This window comes from Microcebus murinus, chromosome 7, assembly GCF_040939455.1.
Source record: "Microcebus murinus isolate Inina chromosome 7, M.murinus_Inina_mat1.0, whole genome shotgun sequence".
NCBI classification, from domain to species: domain Eukaryota; kingdom Metazoa; phylum Chordata; class Mammalia; order Primates; family Cheirogaleidae; genus Microcebus; species Microcebus murinus.
The window spans coordinates 88,783,277-88,802,470 of NC_134110.1; the positions used below are offsets into that span (position 1 = coordinate 88,783,277).

The window sequence follows — 19,194 nt, forward strand, 5'->3', positions numbered from 1 at the left end:
TGAGTATTACTTTTTATCATTATGTTATCTTATTGTTATTATTTTTATTAATTTATTTTTGTTTTCTCTTCATGCTTTATGTCTCCAACACAAACATTTTATGATATTACACAGCCAGCAGCACCAACCGCAATTCTTCGCATGGATTAAGCACTGAGTAAATCTGAAAAAAGTAAAACACCATCCTCAAAATTGAACTGGGCTAGTACTAAGAAGAGACTGTGGCTGGTGACAAAAGACAGATTAAAATGAGTACTAAAGTCCTGCCCTGTTATTCTCATCCACATGGTTTCACTTCCTCGTGACAATGGGGAGGTGACAGAAGAGGAGCATGTGATTATGAAGAGGGACTTGACGTGGGGATTCCCACTCACATTTAGAGGCTGATGAGACTGATGAAGCTATATAAATTCGTACGCCCTACTTAGCTGCCCCCGACGGCGCACACTTGCCAAGACGAGCCACCTGAACAGGATCCATCAGAAATCTCTCCTTACATTTTCAGGGAGGGCACACTGAACCATAACTGGGAGTTGGAAAGCAGTTGCAACTCCAAAGCAGCATCAATCTATGGCTCACAATTGGGTTATAGGGACCGACCTGAACTACCGAACAGTGGAGTGTCTATCAAGTACAGTGAAAACACCAGTTGCCTTGGGCTAGTTAGTAGTTGATCCGGCTCCTACTAAGCAAACTCCTACAGTGAATAAAATGGATGCACATTTTTTTGTGCCTGAAAATGCAAATATGTTAATATAAATGCAAGGGTGACCAGATTCTGGGCCACAGTGATATAAATGTAGGATTGCATTCATTTGTGTGAGTATATAGTCGCTGAAATACGAGAACTAAACCCAGAGTCTTATTCCAAATACATATGAGTCCTTCAAATGCTTCCAGTTTTAATTTTGTGTGGCCAAAATGCAAACAAGCATCACCAAACAAGACGGGGTCTAACAAAGATGCGAGCGAGGTGGGACATGCACATACCGGTGGACGCCGCTGCTGCACATGATGATATGACAGGCTCCCAGCCTGTTGCACAGCTCCGAGGACACTGACAGCAGCCCAACTCCAGAGGCGCTGCAGGCTGTGTTGGCGCACGCAGCCGTGCGTTTGGATCTGATAAACGACGCCACCAGCCGGTAAAGTTCATCCAAGGCATTGAGAGGCCTCATTAGCTGCAGAAAAAAGTGATGCAATATAAAGTTCAACATGTTTAACAAAATATTTTTAGATGGGTTACAAGGCACAGTTGTTGTACCTTTTAATGAAGGGTCTAAACTGTTATTGTGTTATGGAAGTAACAGAATTGGAGACTGCAAATATTTATAATTTTACTCATTGCTCAAGAATGATAGCAGAAAAATCAAATAAGGGAGGTATGTAAATAATAAAGCACCAATAAGCATAATCATTTTTTTTTTACCTTATCTACATAGGCAGCTTTGGATGTGGAGTTCGGTGGTGAATTGGACTTGTCCAAGTAGAATGCCCTGTAAGAATTCAAAGAAGAAATTATCATTTGTTGTTAGAAAAAAACATAAAATGCACAAAGACATTCAAGTTTCACTGATTTTCTTTTAAAAACAAGTGAATAAACAAAAGCACTGAACACTAGAAGACTGGGGTTGCACCAAAGTCAATAATCTTCCATTAAAAAAATGATTAAAGCTATCACCAGCTAGCTCCATTACACATTGTGCAGCCTGAGAGAGATTGCTCAATTCTCTCATTTGTGCTAATAATTTGAGGATAGCATTAACTGTTACTTCCTGAGGCTGCCAAGATGATTAAATGAGTGAATGCAGATAAGATGTGTAGAATAGTACGTAGTATATAGTAAGTGCTTATCAATATTTGCAATAGTTAATATTGTTATTAAAAAGTTGAAGAGATATATTTTCTTGTGACTTGGAGAACATTATCCTATTTGCATTTATTATAAAAATTTAATATTATGAAACTAATACTCAAAAAACCTAATATTTTTTTATTTCAGCATATTATGGGGGTACAAATGTTAAGGTTACGTATAGTGCCCTTGCCCCCCATCTCCCCTCGACTCAGAACTTCAAGTGTGACCATCCCCCAGATGGTGAACATCACACTCATTATGTATGTATATGCTTGTCCCCACCTCCCCCCTTCCACCTGCTCAACACCCGATAAATGTTATTCCTATATGTCCACTTAGGTGTTGATCAGTTAATACCAATTTGCTGGTGAGTACATGTGGTGCTTGTTTTTCCATTCTTGGGATACTTCACTTACTAGAATGGGTCCCAGCTGTATCCAGGAAAATACAAGATGTGCTATATCACCGTTGTTTCTTAGAGTTGAATAGTACCCCATGGTATACATATACCACATTTTATTCATTCACTCATCAAAAAACCTAATATTAAACAGAATACTTAGCCAGTTCTTTCCATCACTAAGGTATGCTCAGAAGTTAAACTCTCTTTTAGGGTGCAATGGCTCCTTTTTGTCACCACGATGTAATATGGTAATGGATATTTTAATATACAATGTGGAATCCTAATGACCTGCAATGAGGACATGCAATTCTAAAGAATTATTGCTGTGTTTGCTTTGCTTGCGGCTCAACACTAAACAGAAATGTGAAGGGAATGACATACAGAGACAGGATACATTTAGGTTTTATCTGACCTAGTATCTATTTTTTTAAATTATGGTAAAACATATGCAGTACAACACAAAAGTTACCATTTTACCCATTCTTAAGTGTATAGTTCAATGGTATAAAATACCTTCACATTAATCATTTAGTTTTTACTTTTGATAAGATGAAATTATTTCTCAGATGTGAAGTTTTAATATCGATAGAACAAAATAAGTCCCATAATATTAGTGAGTAAGATATTCAAATAAGAGCCTGTTACATTGGTGTTTCAGAGCACCTTTGAGGATTTCAAAGTATTGGCAGATTATTGTCAAATTCACAGGTAGTATTGGGCAAAATCAGTGCCGGTGAACTTTATACCCTGTGTGCTGGTTTTTTGAGTACCACTAAATGTGCGTACGTGCACACACACCAAGTGTTATTACCATTACTAGTAGTATTGTTTGTTTTTTCGTCTTTTTAAGAAAAAGTAACATGGATTAGTCAAGTTTTACATTTTTAAATAAAAAAGCTTTAAGTCTAAAGAGTAACTTCCACACTGATGATTATGCTCATCCTTACTGAGAATTAGTATCTTCTTGTCTAAAATACAGATTAAACCATCCCCCCCACACAGAAAAAATTGTAAACAACTCAGCCTCCAAGGTTGGCTGCCACTCACTGTACCTCACTCTGCACTCCTATGGGACTTCCGGGCACCATCTGCAGTTCCCTCGGCCACACATGACGCTGCCGGGAGTGCCGGGGCTACAGCAGCCCCAGGCAGCCACCAGCTCACAGTGACTGAGTTATGCTGACACAAGCCACAGCAAAGCGGAATGTCCGTCAAGTGCCCCCAAAATACAGTTCCGTTTTGCTGGGTGAATTAGTTTCTACTGAAAGCACTAGACCAAGAGCAAAACCAGAGATTGAAAGATCATTTCCGTTTCTAAAATCAAAGGTATTTGAGGTTATCATTTAAAAATTTTCTATATTTTCCCCAGTATCTAAAGGGGATAATCCAAGAAGAACACTGTTACCAGAAGAGGAAAGGAACTTGAATTGTGTGAGGCAAAAAAGGCAAGCCAGGGGGCTGGAGCTAGGGCAGAGTGCAAGAGCAATTTCGGCGGGAAAGGTAGACTCTGAGGGCCTTACAGGCTCTGGAAAGGTTTGGCACCACAGAGGGGAAATGGCCATGTAGCTTGTCTCATTGCCAGAAAACTGGCTGTTTCTTAAATATTGTTGCTATATCCAAAAATTCCTGTTCTTCTGAAAGCTCTGTGCGACTTTTTGTTGCAATTGTCTTCATTCGGATAATACCACGAAAACCCATGTATGCACCACAACACTTTAACAAATCTCAGCATTTTTCCCTTTTGCTTCACCTTTTAAAGGAATGAAACATTACAGCTACAAGCCCCTAGTTGTTCACCCTTCTCCACTCCTATTCATGTCCCAGTCTCTCCTTCCTCAGAAGAAAGACCACCCTGAAGGTGGCACTTACCACCTCCGGGCTGCACAGGTCACCCGCACGCAGGCCCAGGTGGAGGTACCGAGAACATGTATGGTCTTCCTTCCACATCCTTGTTTACATTGATGCCATTAGACTTTCACCCTTTGGAGTTTTTATTTTCAATTTGCATATATTTGTTGGCCATTTGTGTTTCTTATTCTGCTCACATTTCTGACTTTCATGTAGTTTTATTGTCTTTTTGCATAGAAGTCTATTATTACTTTTCACAGCAAAAGTGAAATAGTTAAATTTAATGACTTAAAAAAGTTTCTGCTCCTCTTTTCTTTTTTCTTTTTTTTTCTTTTAATCCCACACTTTTCTAGATTTACTTCCTCAAGAATATTGACCTTTTGAAGTTGATTATTCAATTAATGTTTTTGGTCAGCATTTGACACTGGTATACTCTGGCATAAAATTCTACAATCTAGGTTGACAGTAAATTTTTCCTCCTCAGTACTGCCCTTGGCATCTGCTTTCAATCTAATGGTCATTGTTTTAGGTCTAGCCTACATTTTTTCATAGAAAGGTTAAGCTTTGCTTTTTATCCTTGATGTTTTGAAGTTTTATCTCAAAGTGTTTAGGGGTAGATTTATTGTTATTTATCCAGCTGGTGAAATTTCCTGAGCTCATTCACCAGATAGTCCTCAGAGTGTACTTGCAATTTGAGGAGTCTTGTCTTCAATTCTAAAGTAATCGTAGTGGCCCGGGGTGGTGGCTCATGTCTATAATCCTTGTACTTTGGGAGGCCGAGACTGGAGGATCACTTGAGGCTAGGAGTTCGAGACCAGCCTGAGCAACATAGTGAGACCCTGTCTCTACAAAAAATAGAAAAATTAGCAAAGCATGGAGATGAGCACCTGTAGTCCCAGCTACTCAAGAGGCTGAGGCAGGAAGATCACTTGAGCCCAGGAATTTGAGGTTGCTGTGAGCTATGATGATACCACTGCACTCCAGCCTAAGCAATACAACAAGGCCCTGCCTCAAAAAAAAAAAAAATCTTTGCTGTTCTCACTCCAACTATTGTCTTTCTACCATCGTTTCTATTTTCTTTGTCTTCTGGAACTTCCATTAAACATATGTTCGCACATTCTCATGTTTTCTCCCCCTCACACTTTCTTTTAGTATCTTACTTCTCATCACTGCATTTTAGATGATTTCCTTAGTAGTATCTTCCAAATGAGCAACTCTGTTTCTGTGTCAAGCCTAGAGTCTGTGCTTTCTATTCGAAATTTTATTCCAATGACTACCTTTTTCATTTCTAAGATTGCTACCTCTTCTTATTTCATTTCTACCAAATGCTGCTCTGCAATGTAAATCCTCTCTGTAGACAGGGATTTTATTTATTTATTTTCATGGATTTTTTTATTATTATTATTATTTCAGGATATTATGGCGGTACTAACATTTTGGTTACAAGTTTTGACTTTGCCTCACCCAAGCCAGGGCTAGAGGCATACCCTCCCCCACTACAACGCTCATTGTATCCATTAGTTGTGAGCTTACCGACCCCCACCCTCCCTACAGCCAATGAATATTACTATCAGGTGAGCACCTTAGTGTTGATCAGTTACTGCCAATTTGATGGCGAGTACACGTGGTGCTTATTTTTCCATTCTCGTGATATCTCACTCGGAGGATGGGCTCAAGCTCTATCTAGGATAATATAAGAGGTGCTAGATCGCTACTGTTTTTTGTAATTGAGTAATATTCCATGGTACACAAATACCATATTTTATTATTTATTTTTGTTCATTCCTGCATCTTCAGCACCTGTAATAGTAGGTGGAACATAGTATGATCTTAAAAAATATTTGTAAATAAATAATAATCACGTTATTTACTATTTTTGTTTCAGGATTTTCTGCCTTTCTTTAGGGATGGTGTCGGGCTCAGAAAACAGTTCCCCATGATGAGGGCTTCAGGAATAGCCTCAGAAGCACAAGTTTTTCTCTGACCTTCTCCTGTCATCCTGCCTCCCGGTCCCAGTCTTCCCTGAGGCTGCCCATAGAAACCAGAATTCCTCTTCCCCAAGGCAGGTCTTAAAAGCCAGAACCCCTTCCCCCCAAGGCCAGTCATAAAACCTAAAATTATTCTATGTAAAAACTGGGCGACAAGGTAAATATCTGACCTACCTTGTTTGGCTGTAGATCATAAGACCCCCATTCCAGAGAGGGCCATGCCCGGCACCCAGAAGGAAGGATGCTGCTCAGAGAGGCCAAGACGCATCTAGAAAGCCCTTGAGGGGGTTTCTCCCCTCAGCCTATCATTATAGCATTAGATTATGCCCTTTTTTTCCAATCATATTTCCACACAGCTGTCCATATTGTTGAATCTCAGCGTAAAAATGGACAATTTTCCCTGTAACTTTGGGTCTTCATTCTGAAGGCTGTTGTGTATACATGTTAAATAAATATGTATGTCTTTTCTCCTATTAAACAATCTGTCTCATGCTAGTGATTTTTCAGCAAACCTTTATGGGATCAGCAGCCTTGCTCCCTACAATGGCATTCTTTTATTTATATTTCCACCATCCCAAATATCCTTTGCCAGGCTGTTTCAATATATTAAACTCTTCTGGGACAAATTTATTTTTAATGGTCTACTTTGTTGGCTTTCTTTCTTAGTGTTAGGTTTCTAGATGTGCTTTGGAATTACATTTTGTAAGTTCATTTGAAGTGGAAGATTTTAAAATTATTTTTATTTAGTCCTTTGATATAGCTCCATCCTCTCTCTCTCTCTCTCTCTCTCTCTCTCTCTCTCTTTCTCTCTCTCTCTCTCTCTCTCTCTCTCTCTGTCATCATCCTTCTCTTAAAAATGGTTTGGTGCCCAGAATCATGCTTTTGCAGGCAGTTTTTACATCTTTTCCAAAATGGGCATTAGAGTTGAACGTACAGATAGCATAATGTTGAAATTAAATTAATGTATACGAAGTGCTCAATACTGTGATAAGCAAATAGGACTCATTCAATAAATAACAATAACTGTCACCCAGGTGCACACAGTGAGAAGCATCTCTTGGAAAATTTTTACCCCTAGTAAGGAATAAAATTAAGGCTGAAGACCTTTTGCTCTCCCTAGAGGTAATATAAAATATGTATGACACATGTTAAGCAATGAAAATCAAGTTAGGTATTTGGAATCTATATAACTCCATGATCAGTGTACAAATTGAGGTTTAGGATTTAAAAGAAAAGAACCTTTTTTAGGTTAAAGAAAAGAAGACTGTTATTTAAATGCTTAACCAGGTGCAGCGCTTCTAAACCTCAAATCATCTGGGAAGAAAATACTCTGCAACGGCAGCCCATACATCATTAGTACTGCCACGGAAAGCGTCGCTACAGAAGCAGCTGGCTGCACTGAGTACTCTTGCTCCTTTCTGAAAGAGATGTTCCTTAAAATAATAAAAATTGTCACTGACCCAGCAGCCAGTTAAAAGCAGTTTAGATCACGTTGATCTGATTCTGCTATAATCACTTACATCGACTTGACAGAAATCTTCAACTATTCAATGGGGCAAAATCTTTAAAGAAAAAAAATATATATACATTTAATGAAGAGAAAACAAGTTAGAAGAATATCTTTCATGGGTTTAAAATGTAGCCAACATCAAGTGAGACTTTATTTAGCAACTATCTGTCTTTTCCTAACTGCTACACAACAGAAATAAATTAGAAAAACATCTAATGATATAACTGCACCAGTCAAAATACTCTTAGAAAATAAGAGTTTACTGAAAATTCAGAGTTATATTATTGATTCATCCAGATGTGCCAATAGTTAATATTTGTTAATCCATGATTACGAAAAGCAACAAAATATTATAAAATATAACTATGCACTGAAAAAGTCCAGAGAAGATAACCAGGAAATAATGACACTTTAATACTCCTATGTAATACAGCCACCAATTTTTTTAATTCAATTATTTGTTAAAATAAGAATTTGGACTAGAGGCTGCAACTAATTTCAAGTATTCATATCAGGGAAAAATGGTTGTTCAGCCAGATATTTTAGAAGCCATAAGGTTTACGGGTATTCATAGAACTTCAGTATCTTTCAGAATTTGACAAACTATGGACAAGAAATAAATTTCTAATGCACTTTCCCTAATTAAAAAAAGTCTTACAAGGCCCCTTAATCAAATTTTATGGGAAAAGTTAATAGCAAAATTGGATTAATGCCAAAACTAACCATAGTTTATTATGCTTCTGAGGTTAGTAAGAATGAAGTCATGGTCCTTTGTCTGAATGCAGAAAATATTAAGACCATTTTGCAAGTGTGGCTGCTGTTTTATATGGGCTGCACAGTAAGTTTCCTTTCATGCTGGCCTACAGCAAGCTTCACTGTGACAGTGTTGTCAAACAACTCTGCCATGTAAAATGAATATATTATGATCCTTTTAAAATTTAGCTCCTATAAAACAAAATATCAATGAAAGAGGTGGTAATATCATAAGTTATAATAAGTGTGATATGCCTATACCCAAACCAAATAACTACAATGAAACTAATCTTGGCATTCACAGCATATTGTTTAATCGAGAAGACACGTACATAGGTATTTATAATGCAAGGCACAAAATGATAGGTACATTCGAAGATGCAAAAGAGTTGCTAGGTCTATAGGAGGAAGGCCACATAAGAATATGGCAGAAGAGTTGGACTTTGATAGATGGACAGGATTCTGACAAGTCAAAGTGGGAAAGCAGCATTTTGAGCAGAAGTTATGGCAGGAACAACAGAGCAGGTATAGAACAAACAGAGCCACTTGGGCTGAAGGGCAGGTAAGGCAGGGAGAGAGAACAACATTGGCTAGTACCTGTGAAGGAGCTCAGGACATTTCACCCCAAAATAGGACTCCTTGGTATTAAGAATACTTTGAATTAAAGGCTGTTCACAATCAAAAAGCACTGGAGGGGAGCTTACCCTCTATCTGCATGAACTGGACTGACCTATCAAAAGATCAAAAGGGGCAACTGATTTCCCTTCCTTTCCCTGTTATCTCAATATATTGCGATAACGAGGATCAATAGTGCAACCAGACGTGGCCCAAATCATTTAAATGTAATACCTGTGTCTCGGGTTAGTTTAATTTGCTCAGGTTAATTTAATTCGCAGAGAGACTCATTTACAAGTCAATCCATTCATCCTTCCTAGCACCATTTGTCACCCCTAAACAGAATTACCTGTTCTCCTCAACTCCCTCCCCTCCAAAAGAACAGGTATAAAAATATCTGAACTTCACTGGGATATTGAGTAATCACTCTGTGCATCTTCCCATGCACATGGTGAATAAACCTTTCCCTTATTAATCTGCCTTAATTGTGAGTTGATCTTTCAGTGAACTTTTGGGGGAAAGGGCAAATTTCCCCTCACCCCTTAACCTGGATCCATATTATAAGGAAATTAAATATCAAACTAAAGAATTGTAATTAACTTGTTAAGCAGTGAAGAAGTGCTATAAAATAAACATTTAGCTACCAGTTCTTTAAAAAAAGAAGAATGAAGGGGAAGAAACACATGACTCATAAAATATAGAAATTTAGGAAATTTAGAGCTGCAAGAGACCCTAGAAATGCAAAGAATCATTCAACATTCCTAATAAGACCATGGTAATATAAAGAAGGAATTGATGTTTGCTATAAGAGTAAGAAAACAAGTTTGGGGAACAGTGAGATTGGTTTATACAGAGTTATGCAAGTTGATGTGTTAATTTAAGAATTAGGAAAATACAGTATCAAATGGGTAATAATGAGTATCCTAGCTCCATAGGGTCAGGCTGGTGCTCCAGGGATGATGAATTTTTCACAGAAAGAGAGACAATGCAACAGTCTCATTTAAAAAAATTAAACCAATTTATTTTGTCGTAGAAGATCCACAGAGGTTCAACCAAGGACAAAAGTGACATTCTTCTCATTTGGCAAACTTCTCCTTTTTCTGGGCATGTTGGAGGATTTTCCATTTCTAAGAGAGATGATTAAAGCATAAGAGCAGCTAATGTTTTATAAATAAGGAAGAACTCCAGTGTTCAGCCCAGATCACTGCTATATTCTTGCCTCTTCTCCAGATCATTATGAGACCATCTCTACATTTATAATCATTTACAGAAAGTTGTCAGTTGATTAGACACATATATACTTCTCCCAATACTGCTTTCTACCCCAACTATTCTAAACTGTTATCAGGTTGCTTTTTGCATCACAATTTATATTTCAGCAGTTATTCTGCATTAAAAAAAACTGTTAAAATATTTGGTCAATTATGGATATCGTGGATAGACCTGATTAGATATGTCATTATTATAAGGGTACAGCAGTTGACTACAGGTGTGACTGGTGTCTCCTGAGCAGTATTGTTAAACTGCATTTGATGGTCACAGCACTGAAATTAGGAAAACAATTCTACGGAAAATCTCATTACAAGACACTGATCTCTTATATAAATGAAAATGACCAGAGAGGTTCAACCTGTGGCCACATGGGGATAAGGAATACATGATGAGTGGGAAGGTGGGAGAATACTAATTTGCACCTCCATCCCTCCCACCTTCCATGCCCACAAGCATTGGCCTTGACTTCTCTGGAATACATTGTATTTAAAATTACACGAAGAGAAATTCTGGATAATGAGATAATCTTGGATTTATCTGGATGTCTTCTGGCCTGTCAAAAATAGAACATCTAAGGTCACAATTGTCATAGAACTGCCTATTACCAATTAACAGCTTCACTGCAACTTGACTTTTGAAAGGAAAGAACCCTCAACCCTGCTGGAAGGTTAATAAGACAATACGTGTGACCACAGAAAACAAGACTTTCCCACATTTAAAAAAAAAAAAAAAGGCATTTCTCTGGCTTCTTTTATGCTCTGAAGACATAAGCATGGTGTTAGAGGTAGTGGAGACAGACCTCACTACTCCCTACTGCTGTCGATAATCTGATTTCACTCTTCTATTTGAGAACCTTCTACCAGTGACCTGACTGGATTAACATCCTACTCTCTGCTTTCCTAATGTTCCTTTATGCCACTTTGACCTTTTCTTTCCATTCCATGAGGCTGCTAGGGTGACAGTTCTTTTCCTGTACTGACAATATGTACATATTACCATGGATGCCATCTACTGTTAAAACACTGCATATACACATATTTTCCAATGGCAATACCATGTCCTGCCATCATGGAACACAATCTCTGGAAATGGAGAGAAAAAGAAGCAATCCCTTTGAAGTAAGAAAGGCTTTTCAAATAATAAGGCTTAACCACAATATTAAAAAAATCTCATCATGCCTAGGAAAAACATTAAAGTCAAGTAGTATTTTTATTTTTTAAATAATGCCTTTTAATTTGATAATTATATTTCAAGACAGTTTTTGGTCTTCATAACAGAGAAATAACTTTTTAGGTTTAAAATCATAAAAGTCTTAGAATGACGCTCTTACTAGGAAGTTGATGGGTCAGCTCCTTTCCTATCACGTCCTCTCTGTACACTCTAACTGCAGCCTGCTTTCAAAATCACCTTTGTAAAGCATAGATATGATCATTTCATTGCTTTGTTCTAAAATTATTTAAATTTCTCCGGGGCCCAAAGTCTGAAATTTAGCCTAGCATTTGAGAACATTTCTAATTATTTACCACCAGACTTCCCATCCCATCTCTCGGCACTGCACCCTGCCATATGCTTGCTCGGTTCCCCTAGCACCCTCTCCACGTATAAGCTTCCCCACCTTCTTGCATATTGTTCTCTCCTGCCTGGAATTCCCTCCCACCTTCTTATGCCTGCCAGAACTCTACTGATCCTTCAAAACCCAGTACAAATGTGACCTGAGATCTCCACGGAAACAAATTTAGCTCTATTATATCGAGCCACACTCATCCTGATGCTTGTGCTAAATTGTGCACTCTTGGTGGGCAGAGACCCATTGTTACAATTTATAATCCCATAATCTAAGGCAGTGCCTGACACACAGCATGTATCTAATCCTTAATGTGGTATGAAACTGAACTGCACTTTACGTCATGAGAGCTAGAAAGAAAGCATTGCAGTTACCAACCTACAAAGGAACTAAATATATATGTGACCTAATAGAGTAAAAAATGGGGACAAGCACTGTGGCTCACGCCTGTAATCCTAGCACTCTGGGAGGCTGAGGCAGGCAGCCTCAATGTCAGGAGTTCGAAACCAGCCTGAGCAAGTGCAAGACCCTATCTCTACTATGACTAGAAATAAATTAATTGGCCAACTAAAAGTATACAGAAAAAATTATCCGGGCATGGTGGCGCATGCCTATAGTCCCAAGCTACTCAGGAGGCTGAGGCAGTAGTATTGCTCGAGCCCAGGAGTTTGAGGTTGCTATGAACTAGGCCGAGGAGAGGCACTCTAGCTCAGGCAACAAAGTGAGACTCTGTCTCAAAAAAAAAAAAAAATGCATTAAAGACTTTAATTTGGAATTAATGTAATAAATGTAAAAATTTATTGGGCAATATTTACTAAAAGTCAAATCCTACATTCTTACCTATTTCATATTCAGTTTCAGAGATGACAATTTTCTTTGTTTTCCTGTTAAAAAGTAATAGTCCTTGATTGAATTCTAAATGCTAAGGCGTGCATAAATTTATATCTGGAGTGCTAGCTACTTAAAGGAATGCCACAGTATACTTTTTATAATTTTTATTGTTTTATTACTTTTCCCTAAATATATCTCTTGAAAGTTTCAAAGAAAAATAAAAGATAGATAAAATAATCATGCACATTTAAAAAATGACTCTTCGTATGCAAGAACAATTCTCCTTAAGCTTTAAATATCAGCTAAAACTCCACTAACATTGAAACAGAACTTGAAAGTATTCAACAATCATAGGAACTTAAAATTAGAGAGTAAGAATGTTTAACAATCCTCCTTCAGTGAGCAACGAGTATAATCAAGAGAAAAATACTCTCAGGGTCCCTTGAATATCTCAGAGTAGCATTATTTTATCTACAAATTAGCAAAATTCTGGTTCGGTTCTAAAAAAATTAGATTAAACATGGTTACATACTATCATACAGAGATTTTAAGTGTCTAACTCTTGGCTTGCATATTTTTCCACTAGAATCTATAAAATGCTGAGCTTTCCTTTATTAGGAAAAATACAAGGCCCTTAAGTACAGTACCTGACACATAGTAGTATGTCAGTCACTGTTAGCTATTATCATTATTCATTCTTCAAGACTCATCTTCCACATCACCTCCCCTCTCTGTATTTTTAAAGTCAGCGGCCCTTCCTTATACCCAGCACCCTGTACATCCCTTAAATTCAGTCTCTATTGTTTTGGATCTTAAGGAGTTTTTCCTGTTTCTTTCTCCACTAAACTATAAGTACTTTGAAGATAGAGACAATGTTAAGTTTATCTCTGTTACCCTTTCACCCTATACAGCGCCGGGCACACAATGAATGTTTGACATATTTGGTTGAATAAATAAATGCATAATCATTAATAATTTCCAAAATGTATTGAAGAATGACAGCTCTAAACCATTTCCAAGGAGAATGTGTTTCCTTCAAGAGTTCTGTATCAAAAAACATTGAAAATCATCCATCACAAGTGATAGCCATTTGTCAAGAAAAAAATTGTCAAGCATTGTAAATTTTCTTCATCACAAAACATACACACACCTTCACTACTCTTATGAACAATACTAATAACAGAAAAAAGATAACTGAAAGGGAGAGATAAACCAGGTCTCTGCCCTATTTTAAACTTTCAAAGTGCTTAATGAAAATCATCTGAACAGTGTGGAATTGTCACTATATTCTAAAATATCAAGGCAGACAATAATTCAGGAATGAGCGCTATGCCCTCCACTGAAGCCTGTGACTCTGCATTAGCCAAATCTAGGGAACACTTTCTAGACATCATCATCTCTCTTCTTACATAGTATCCAGTCCTTCTTCAAATTCTCTATTCCTGGAGACTTTTGACCTTGACCTGTTGCCTTGTTGGTGTCCACACACTTTCCTTGCTTCAACCTGTTTCCTCCATGGGCTCCTCTTCACTGCCTACCCCTTAAGCATCTGTTTTCTTAGGTTCTGCTTTGCCTCCCTATTCTCACTCTGAAACTTTTCCTAGGTCATCTTTCTTCTTCTCAGAAAGCCAAATCAGTATATTTCTAAACTCCAGATTTGTTTATTCATTTATTTGTTCATAAACAAAGAATTCATAAGCCATGCACAGTGTCAGGTACTAGAAATAAAAAGGTGAGAATCAGATCATTTTCACCTGCAAAAAACCCCGTGGTGTAGTTTGGGAAAGAGGAAAATAAATAGGTAATTATAATTCAGCGTGGTGAGTGATCTGCAGAGGTTTATCAGAGTACCGGACCAGCACCCTAGAAAGCACATTAAGACGAGAAGATATTAGACAGGCAAAGAGAAAGTAGAGTCTTTAAGGCATGTGGAGACTCTCAAGGGTGACAGAAGGAATATCCCATTTAAATCATAGGATTTAAGTCTGTCCAAAGCTAACTTAATTCCCTTGTGAGAGGAGGAGAGAGAAGGAGACAGACAAGAGGAGTGGGAAAAAAGAGAGGAGAGGAAAGACAGAGAGGACTGTCTTGATGATGTATTCTGCCATGTCGTATAAGGTAGAAATGAAGACGTAAATCATGTCAGAGTTAAAAGATTTCTTCTATTCCTCTTACTGTTGATAAAGTACTGTAAGATCTGTCTAAGCTTCCTGAAATCCTTGTGGCATTCAACAACGGGAACTTGAGAGTAATACAAAGTACTAATCCCATCCTATGATTTCTGGACATAGGACCTGCTCTTAATACTTTCATTCAGTTATTTCAACAAATATTTTCTGAGCATCTGTTTAGGTACAAAGCAATGTTCTATATATTAGGACTAGGGCGATAAACAAGAGACAAAGGTCCTTCTCTCAGGGAACTTGCATTCTTGTTCAGGGGCTGGGGCATGTTCACCCTTCCCTGGGAAATGTCAGAAAACCCCACGCCAGCAGCCGTTCCTTGATGGGAAGCAGAAACTCCTAACACTGGCTCTTCTCATACTTGCTTTTCTACCTTCCCTAGTGCTGTTTTCAATGACATTTCTTCACTCGGACACAAGACAAGCTTGTTCTCCCTCCTTCAGAAGCTGCTCTCAGCTCACTTTCCAATTTCCTTCCCTGTTCTGGGAACACGTACAAATCATAACAGGCCAAAGCTACATCTCTCGGCAGTACTTTTTTTTTTTTTTTTAAATCCCAGCCTTTGTCCTCTAGCTCAGTGTCACTCAAAATGTGGCTTGCAGGCTTAAGTCAAGAAATTGTGAGCAAGAATTTAGAAATTGGATTTCTAAAAAAATCTAAAATTGAATTTAAAAATTGCATTTGTGGGCACAATGGCTCATGCCTGTAATCCTAACACGTGGGAGGCTGAGGTGGGAGGATTGCTTGAGCCCAGAAGGTCAAGACTAGCCTGGGCAATAGCGAGACCCTCTACAAAAAAACAGAAAAATTAGCTGGATGTGGTGGCATGCACCTGTAGTCCCAGCTACTCGGGAGGCTGAGGCAGGATGACTGCCTGAGCCCAGGAGTTTGAGGGTGCAGTGAGCTATGATGACACAAACTGTATAACAATTTATATGGCCCTGACATGCAAACATTCAGAAGCACTTGTCTTATTTAACAGAGTACAGACTAGTGCAGCAAGTCCTATGTGGTTGCATAATTAGCACGCACAATAGGGCCACATAATCATAAGTAATATTTTAAGGTTAGCTTGTTAACTGTAAGCCAAAAGTGTATAAAAATTGAAAACAAACATAAGCAGCCATATTTATTTAAAACTTTTCATCTCTACATTCATTTAAATTGTCAGTCAGAATTTTAAAAATTGGTGGTTTGATATCATTAACTAAATAAGAGAAATAAAATTGGTATTGTTTTTAATCTGTAATTTACAGATGGCAATACAACTTTGCTGGATTTTTTTGTTAAGAAATTGCATTGAAATCAGAAGAGATTTCTAGTCAACATACTAATATCTCTATGAGATTTGTTTTCTTCTACCATGAGAGTTATTAAAACAAACATAAAAAGAGTTTAGATGTATATTTTCTCTGCAAAATAGGCTGTCATTCCAACCTAAATTAGGTACAATACCAAACAAAAAACTAGACTATGTTGCACATTAAAAACTTTAAATATTGGTAAATGCAATATTTGTTCAAAGTACATGTAAAGACACTGAATCTGGGGAACTCACTGTTCCATTCATAAATTTTATTTTTGATTGTAGGACGACAAAAATGACTTTAATATCAATTCTTTATTAATTGCCTACAAAATCTGGTAGCATTCAAGGGGCAGTAGTACAGACCTGAACGTGATATTTTTCAGCTAGCTTTCAATTACACACGTCATAAAAAACTTTTACTGCAAATACTCCAATGGGAAGTACTTGCAGGGCGTGTGCAACAACATTCACAGCAAATCTGGGCAACCTTCTTTTCTGTCTTTGGGCTAAATCCAGGACTGGAAGCACAGCTGAGGCTGTCCATCCTTCTGGATAGCTTTTTACAATTGCCACTATCCTCGTAATGTTTTCTGGTGTGACATCAAATCCAGTATCTGCAATATTCTCAGGGGGATCTCTGTGTACAAATGAAGCTATCCCAGCTCCATTTTGCATAGCTGTTTTATGGAAGTTCTCTTTCGGTCTTTTCCACTCAGTGGGGCCAGCTGCCCCAAACACCAAGCACCTTGGAGAAACTTTTGATATTAATTTTGTTCTCCAAGTAAATTGCTTTGCAGCAAACCCATGAAACCCATTTTCAGATACAAATCTTGTGATCAGGTAATCTTTATGTCAGGCAAATATTGAGGACTGCACATAGTTCTTCTCAGCTAATATTTATGACAGTCTATGCAGCATCACCAGCCCTGATGAACAGATAAGGAAAACAGTCTTAAAAATATTAAGAACCTGCCCCAAATCTTACAGCTAGTCAATGAAAAGTGGGGCCTGGAATCCCAGTTTGGCTGATTCTCTATCCTCCAGTAGATTGATGCAGTTCTTCCATATCATTAACTTCTTGTTTCTTCTCATTCATATCACTGTAGAAATTTCATATTTACCCTAAACCAACTGAAAACTCCCCCTTTACCACATAACATAAATGTCATTTCGTCTATTAAGCATATTTCTATTTTTTTTCTCACCTGGGCTCATAAGAAATGCAATGAATGCCATATCAGAGCTACTGAAAATGCTTCTCCTTAAAAATAGTAAGAAATCTGTTCATCTGTCATCTTCCATTGTATTTTCTGAGTGCACCTAATTTTCCATCTGAGTTCACTGATATCTCAAGTAGATGAAGTTCAACGTTATACAAACCGAAGCATATCCAAGAAGCTTTTAAATTATTATAATAATATGTACACAATCATACGAAATATTCTATGAATGGAAAAGAACTACAGGCATTCAATTCTGCATGATTGAAATGTCTTAATATTTGAATAGACTTAAATAAAAATATCCTATTTAGTTTATTCTATTAGACTAGTTTTAGGTAATAATAATATGATTATTATCATTATATAATTATAATTATATATTATGATATATATCATATATATTTTAATATTTAATTTTGGAATTTGATACAAAGAATATGGCTGATAATGCATTTTGATGGCATTTAAAATTGAGGCAAATGAATTCTCCTTCTGTGACAATGTGTAATATGTCATGAAGAACAAGAATATGTTAGTGAGTCTGATGCAGAGTCAGACGCCAGAGATACTTTCTTTCATTTTCAAGTAACAATAAACGTTAGCTATTTCAGACCTTTTTGCCTTTTTCCTCCATTCCATCTCCATTTCTATTTGCTCAGCATTCTTACTATCACTTACCTGAGCTATCCTAAGCTTCCTGGCCAGTCTCTCTGAATCTAGTCTTGTTCTCACCCCTAATCAGTCCTCAAAGTTTCCACCCTGGTGAACGGCTTAAAATGCACCACCCCACCCTGCCCCAGCCCACTTAGGACTCTCAAGCCAATTGCCTCGCAGGCTTGAGCTTACATTCCTTGTTCCTCGGTTGGCATCTCAGGTCCTCGTGGCCTGCTCCTGCCCAACTCCTGTTTCACTTTCACTTCTGTCTCCCATTGCCCCATCAGAGCCCTGCAATGCCTTTGCCCATATTGTTCCCTCCCACTGGAACAACTTCTCCTGCCTCCTCCACCTGGCCTGCCAGCAGTCATCAGAATTCCTGTTTCCTAAATGCTATTCCTTTGTGCTCCCTGTGCATCCTTCGAGCTCGGCCACCGTGCTTAGTGAGTATTTCAAAATAACCTGTTTACCGCATCTGTTCTTCCTCTCCTTTAAGATTTTCAAAGGTATAATGTCTGATTCATCTCTGTATCCCCACAGCTGTACAGATTCCTGTATTTGTGCATAAGTGCACGATAAATATGGTTAACCATAAGAAATAGTTTCCAAGACAGAATGGGAGTGGCCAGCAAGACCCATTCAACAGTGATGCTAGAATCCACATCATTCTCCAGGTAGTCTATTGAGTCATTATGTTAGTCAGGAATCTGCCACTGTTTATATCTTGCATTTATATACATACAAACTAAGTTTTGAGCATTTATATACATACAAACATTTATTATCTATCAGGAGATACTTGTCAGCAATGGATACAACAAAAACAAAACGACAAGGTAAAAAGGAGAAGCAGTCACACATAAAAAGTATATAAAATTCAATGGAATAAATGCTATAACAGAAGCATGTAAAAGAATATTAAGAAAAAGACTAATTTAGGGGAGGTAGGAAGACTTCATGGGTAGGGGCAAATTTTGAGGTGTGGCAGGAAAGATGGGTAGGAATTGGCCAAGGCAGTCAAAACTGAAGTCATTCTGGTTGAAATTACCAAAAGCCCAACAAAAATATGTTTGATTTTTTTCCCAAAATAACCAACAGAATTTCATAAACTTGAATCTACATAAGATAGAACCTTGCCCACAGGTGAAGCTGAGTGGTCTATCTAACCATGCAGCTAAGTTTG

At 37.7% G+C, this 19,194-nt stretch overlaps 1 protein-coding gene across 2 annotated transcripts in view; it reads right to left on the reverse strand.

Moving 5' to 3' along the window:
• Positions 1 to 19,194, reverse strand: part of PREX2 (phosphatidylinositol-3,4,5-trisphosphate dependent Rac exchange factor 2) — a 273,273-nt gene that overhangs the window by 34,283 nt on the left and 219,796 nt on the right. For both annotated transcript variants that reach the window (XM_076005243.1, XM_012739905.3), the window contains 2 exons: positions 1,430 to 1,496; positions 991 to 1,181 (listed from right to left, as the gene is read on the reverse strand). In XM_076005243.1, the coding sequence (XP_075861358.1) occupies positions 991 to 1,181; positions 1,430 to 1,496 (258 nt within the window). The remainder of the gene's footprint in view (positions 1 to 990; positions 1,182 to 1,429; positions 1,497 to 19,194) is intronic.